At 35.3% G+C, this 6951-nt stretch overlaps 1 protein-coding gene across 1 annotated transcript; it reads right to left on the bottom strand.

Moving 5' to 3' along the window:
• Window positions 1-5465: 5465 nt before the first annotated feature.
• Window positions 5466-6464, bottom strand: LOC131520865 (olfactory receptor 56A5-like). The gene has a single exon (XM_058745382.1). It carries the CDS (start codon window positions 6462-6464, stop codon window positions 5466-5468), a length of 999 nt encoding a protein of 332 aa, XP_058601365.1.
• Window positions 6465-6951: the final 487 nt, after the last annotated feature.

The following is a 6951-nucleotide window of genomic DNA, read 5'->3' as shown; positions in this document are numbered from 1 at the left end:
TACTCGTTACTGAAAAAAATAACGCCGTTAGTAACGCCGTTTATTTATAACGCCGTTATTCCCATCACTGCTGGCCAGTCAAGCACACCAACACCATGGTCATTTAACCAACTTTTGGTGCTTTTGGCAGTGTGGGCAGGTGCCAAATCCTGCTGGAAAATGAAATCAGCATCTTCAAAAAGCTGGTCAGCAGAAGGAAGCATGAAGTGCTCCAAAATTTCTTGGTAAACGAGTGCAGTGACTTTGGTTTTCAAAAAACACAATGGACCAACACCAGCAGATGACATTGCACCCCAAATCATCACAGACCATGGAAACTTAAAACTGGACTTCAAGCAACTTGGGCTATGAGCTTCTCCACCCTTCCTCCAGACTCTAGGACCTTGGTTTCCAAATGAAATACAAAACTTGCTGTCATCTGAAAAGAGGACTTTGGACCACTGGGCAACAGTCCAGTTCTTCTTCTCCTTAGCCCAGGTAAGACACCTCTGACGTTGTCTGTGGTTCAGGAGTGGCTTAACAAGAGGAATACGACAACTGTAGCCAAATTCCTTGACACGTCTGTGTGTGGTGGCTCTTGATGCCTTGACCCCAGCCTCAGTCCATTCCTTGTAAAGTTCACACAAATTCTTGAATCGATTTTGCTTGACAATCCTCATAAGGCTGCGGTTTTCTCGGTTGGCTGTGCATCTTTTTCTTCCACACTTTTTCCTTCCACTCAACTTTCTGTGAACAACCAGCTTTTTTGGCAATGGATGTTTGTGGCTTACCCTCCTTGTGAAGGGTGTCAATGATTGTCTTCTGGACAACTGTCAGCTGAACAGTCTTCCCCATGATTGTGTAGCCTACACAGTAAAACCTCCAGTGTTAAATCAACACTCCCAGTGTATATATAATCCACACTCAGAGTGTTAAAAAAGTAACACTAAAGCAGTGTTAAAGCTAATGAGATAATTAGTGTAGTAATTGAGTGATTATTGAGCATTAATGAAGAACACCTGCTGTTAACAAAGAAAAAAAAGACGAGACGAGCAGAAAAACAAGAACTACAACTGAATTCAGCCACAGCCTTCGATGAAATCAACACAAGATAAAATAAGACATTAAATCTCTCAAGATCTGAGCAGAGGATGATTAAACAACTCCATAAAGAGCATCACCAGCTTCACACGTTACTAACCAGATTGACTTTAGATGTTGATGTTTTAGTTTCGTTTGAATTACCATTATCGAGGTCAGTGTTTGCTTTAGTTGGGCTCTTGACCCGTGACTTAAAACAATACAATTACTTTGGCTGCCATAACTGCATGTTTGTTTAGACATGTTAGTTATGGCATTTGGGTGTTGATGGTTGGACTTTCATAAAGAGGTCACCAGCATTTAATGATTTCCATAACTGATTTCATTCATAGCATCATCATTGATTGATTAAAATTTTTGGCTTTGTTCACATAAAATATAAAGCTTGAGCCATCAGTTTTAAGATTAATCTGAAAGACTTTCAAAAGTAAATCGGCACTAGAAGCTTAAGACTGCATTATCATACAGACATCAAGACTCAGCGTAAGAATCTCAACAATGGTGACAATCAACAAATTCAGATAAAAAGATCCTCTGTGAACATCACAAAACACGCTGCTAAAAGTCACAACAAAATAGCAAAACAAAAGGAAATAGTAAGAATAAAAGAAAATACTAAGACAGCTGCATAATTTATTCATGTCGCATTGCATGCTGGGAGCCATGGATGAGTTTTGATTGGTGCTCCCAGAATGCACTGCAACATGGAGCTTTATGTTGATTGTCACCATTGTTGAGATTCATATGCTGATTCTTGAAGTCTGTTTGATGAAGAAAAGCAAAACTTTCAGTGCAGAATAAATTTCAAAAGTCTTTCAGATTAATATTAAAACTGTCAGATGGTAGACTACGTATATCATAACCTCAATAACAAAGTTAACTAATAAATCTACCAGTGACTATACTCCAAATTACATCAGTTACTTAAGCCACTATGCGCTGATTACAACTTTATCGAAATGTAACCAACCCTGATCTCATTTTCTCTTGGCTTTTTTTATTTTTTGCCATAACTAACAGATCTAAACAAACACACAATTATGACAGCCAAAAAAACTAGAATGTTTTAAGTCAAGGGCCAAGAGCTCAACTAAAGCAAACACTGACCTCGATAATGGTAATTCAAACAAAACTAAAACATCAACATCTAAAGTCAATCTGGTTAGTAACGTGTGAAGCTGGTAATGCTGTTTATGGAGTTGTTTAATCATCCTCTGCTGAGATCTTGAGAGATTTAATGTCTTCTTTTATCTTGTGTTGATCTCATCGAAGGCTGTGACTGAAGTCAGTTGTAGTTCTTGTATTTCTGCTCGTCTCGTCTCTTTTTTTTCTGTTTTGTTCTCTTTCTTTCAGTGATTCAGTTTGTTAACAGCAGGTGTTCTTCATTAATGTTCAATCATCACTCAATTACTAAACTAATTATCTCATTAACTTTAACACTGCTTCAGTGTTACTTTTTTAACACTCTGAGTGTGGATTATATATACACTGGGAGTGTTGATTTAACACTGGAGGTTTTACTGTGTAGTGAACCAAACTGAGAGACCATTTTGAAGGCTCAGGAAACCTTTGCAGGTGTTTTGAGTTGATTATCTGATTGGTATGTCACCATATTGTAATTTGTTGAGATAGTGAATTGGTGGGTTTTTGTTAAATGTGGGTCAAAATCATCACAATTAAAAGAACCAAAGACTTAAACTACTTCAGTCTGTGTGCATTGAATTTATTTAATATGCAAGTTTCACAATTTGAGTTGAATTACTGAAATAAATTAACTTTTCCACGATGTTCCAATTTATTGAGATGCACCTGTACACCCCACATTCCTCATATAAATATGGGATTCACTAATAATATTCGAAATAGCTGTCAGGGTTAGTTGATTAGCCTATATCCACTGCAGGCAAGTATTTCAATTTAGTTTAAAAATCACTCCTCTTCATAACAAGGATCACGTAACATATGTTGTGTTTTTCTGTTTATACCTTTCTCTTGTTATAGTGCTTAAACCAGTACAGCACGGACTTTCCTCTATCTCATCCGTTCTCTTTTTTTAGTCAGTCCTGACACTTTGCTGCATACAGGGTTTGCGTACGTTGGTCCTGTTAGCAGCACGTAAAGCAAAACTTTTATTCAAATTCTGAATTGTTTACAGCCCAGGAAAGTGAGCAAATAACACTTTTATAATCACTAAAAAGCTGTCACTCACTTCAATTTATTGCAATCTCACAATGTTCCGTTATAATCAATGAAGCTCTCTAAACTGCAAATAATATCTTATTTACATTGTGTTTACGTGTCGTTTAGCATTGAGTGAATTCTGACTGTCTCAGGCTGAATGCTTGAGAGTTGGCAGCCCTAGATTATCTCTTATCTGTATTAATATCTTAATATATTATTATATCTTATATTAACCATTTGCACACACAAGCCTTATCCGACTCGGCTCCTCCCGACCGCAGACGCAGGTTTACAAGCCACTTTTTCCTGCGTTTTTCAATTTCTTGACTTTTCCCCTCTTATGAACAACACAATTTCGTACACAATAAAAGCTCCTTGTGTTTTCTCCATTTGAGCATTCATAAACAACGCAAAACACAGGCATCTTGAGTTTCTGCTACTGATTCCTATGGAGAAAAATCACTTCCTGCCCTCCAGCTGCATTTCGTGCCACAACAATGACGTCGTGGGAACAAAAAAAAATAAAAAATAGTTATAGCAGAAACGTGTTCCTTGTGTCTCATACATTTCATATATTCATCATAAAGTGAGATAAAAACAATTTAGTTAAATAACTTTAGGTAACTGAGAGATAGAGGTTTGCAATATTGACAAAAATTGTATATCAATTTTTTCTGGGATTTTATCGATAATGATAATTAGTCAATATTTTGCTGATTGTGTTATTGTGCTGGTATCTTAAGGACTACCGTGGACAGCCGGCTCCTAAAGTGTTTGATATGAATGATTTTTGTTGGTAAAATAGAGCAAAAACAGGCAATAATGTGTCTAAAACGCATCTTGTTTATTGAACTGTTGTGAAGACTGAATAATGCAGGGAAAAAACGCACTGCAAATGCGCACGCACACTAGTCCGAGCTTCATCACGTAACGTAAATGTATTCGTGCACTCAGTAAGTTAGGCGTGTTTTGTTTGGATTTTGTGACATACAGGATAATGTCAATCCCACATCGTTAAAACAACAATTGCAATATTATCACTGACGATATCACACACCCCTACCGAGAGATCAGTATGGGCTAAACTAAGTTATAAACGCCAACATGACACCAGTAAAGGTGTGAATTCACTGTTATTCTGCAAAATATAATGTAGTACGTGAAACATGACTTAATAAATACAAAACTCAGTATACTCACCATAACTTTAATAATAGAAAATGCGTCTGTAAATGATGTTCTATCGCCCTTCAGCATCGGCTCCGCCCTCTTGCTCTCCCGCGCACAGGAATTTGAATTCACTACAGCAACGGTTTCTCTGAGGCGCATGCATACACGCATTTTTTGCTGCAAAGCTTGTTCGGCTAACACAAATTTTTTGTTTGGGGAGAATTATTGGGAAGCAATTTGTTGAGTCAATATTTATTTGTCAGTTCCCACAATTTTTCAAAATGTAAATGTTTTACATTCTGCATTTTACATTCTACATTTTACATTTTACATGCATTAAGCCTACATACTTTTTTTCTTCTGAAATATAGTAAAATAATAGTGTCAAATTACTAAATGACCATGGCTTGACCATATTAGGCAATAAGCAATGGTAGAAATAATTTTCAAGGCTGCTATCAGTACATTTTACAGTCTGAACATGTGATTTATATGCTAAACCAATTAAATAAGCTTGCAGTGGAGTCAAAACTCTGAGACCACAATGAACTGCTTTGAACACTTTACATTTTTGAACACATTTTTATTATTTATTTATTATAATTATTATTTTTTCTTCACCTTTTAAACCTGGAAAAAAGCATATCCAGCTTGAGAACTCCATTGCATAAAGGTCAGATGTTCTTGATTCAATTCAATTCAATTCAATTCAATTCAATTCGATTCAATTCACAAGAACATTCTCAAATCATGCTGCACAACATATTAGGTTTTGTGTTCATGTCAGCTTGAGCCCTGCTGTCATTTAACCAAACTAATTTAACTTTAACTAATTACTGAGGGCATTAATTCTGGGGGGAAAAAAATAAATAAATAAAAATCTCTCTCTCTCTCTCTCTCTCTCTATACATATCTCTCTCTCTCTCTCTCTCTCTCTATATATATATATATATATAATAAGAAGAGGAAGACAAGAGTATTTGCTTTTAAACATGTCTTTGGTTGTCTATAGAACTGTGTGTAAATCAAATATTTTACAGAGATCCTGAAATTGCAAATATTTTAGGTACTTTTAGTTTTGAAGTATAATAACAGTTTGTTGATGCAAACAATCTCTGGGTTATTTTAACGGTACATTTTCTGATCTCTTTGGTTCTAACACCATATATTACTGGATGCAAAAGTGGTGGCAACAGTGTTACTTGGACTGATATAAAGACATTCATCTCGCTAGGCACAATCACAGTCAGTCTGTTATATATAACAGAAAAAATTGTGGCAATGGAATAGTTTATGAAGATTATCAAATGAGGAATGCAAGTTCCAAGTGCCTTGCTTTGACTATTTTTTGACACCTTTAAACTAACAGAAAGTATTTTAACATAAGACAGCAAAATCAGAAATGTAGGGAGCACAGATAAACAAACTATTATAAGTAAACCATACACATTGCTTAAAAGGCTGAAGCTGCTTGTGCCACATGATATGTTAATGACTGAAAGGTTATCACAAAATAGTTTATTAAGAGTATGGCTGCATAAGGGTATTTTTGATGTCAAATATATTTGACCAGCTATCGAGAAAACAGGAATTAAATTGCTTATAATTAACCAACTTTTAATTTTAATAGGATTCATGATATTATGGTACTGTAATGGCTTACAAATGGATATATACCTATCATAGGCCATTACTGTTAAAGTAGAGTAAGTGCAAGCAGCAAAAACACTGAGCAAATAGACTTGGAGAAGACACCCCTCGTATGAACTAGTGTGTAAACCAGTTAGGAGATTTGAAAGCACTTTTGGCCAAACTGCACTGCTTCCGAGTAGTCCACTGCATAACAGGTTAAACAAAAATATATACATAGGTTTATGGAGACTCGATTCTAAGTATATAACAAGCATTATACATATGTTTGCTAAGGTTGCAACTGAGTAAACTAAAAAAATAAAAATAGTCGATACATATTTCCATGAGCCCAGCGACTCATAGGTTGAAAATAATAGATCAAAACCAACAGACTTGTTCATCCTTCAGGCTGGAAAAGCAAATAATATAACATGAAAACAGTGAATTATTGAATTATTATCATAACAATGTATTATTATTAAAGAACAAACAATAATAATAAATACAATAAAAATAAAATATTACAAAGTATTAGTGGTAATTTAAATGGTTGTTACACTAACTTTAAATAAATCTCCGCAAACCTTGTGTAACATGCAGGATTTACAAATATAACACTCAGCAAAAAATCCATCAAATTGTACCTTGTTGTTAATGCAGATCAGCTTCCATGTGCACTGCAAAACATTGTGGCTGGGCTGTTTTATAAAGCCCTTCTGCTGCTAGGCTGGAGATGAGCTCAACAGATTTTCAAGTGATTTCTTTAGGGAGCAAATTTCCATCACATATCTTGACCAATGAATTACATCAGCTTGGTGAAAAAAAAATTACCTTACAAAAAATACATTCACTTTACAGAGTATACTTTATGCAGGAATATTGTTACAC

The sequence above is a fragment of the Onychostoma macrolepis genome, chromosome 15 (assembly GCF_012432095.1).
Source record: "Onychostoma macrolepis isolate SWU-2019 chromosome 15, ASM1243209v1, whole genome shotgun sequence".
Taxonomy (NCBI): Eukaryota; Metazoa; Chordata; class Actinopteri; order Cypriniformes; family Cyprinidae; genus Onychostoma; species Onychostoma macrolepis.
This window is presented reverse-complemented; position numbering and strand designations above follow the sequence as displayed.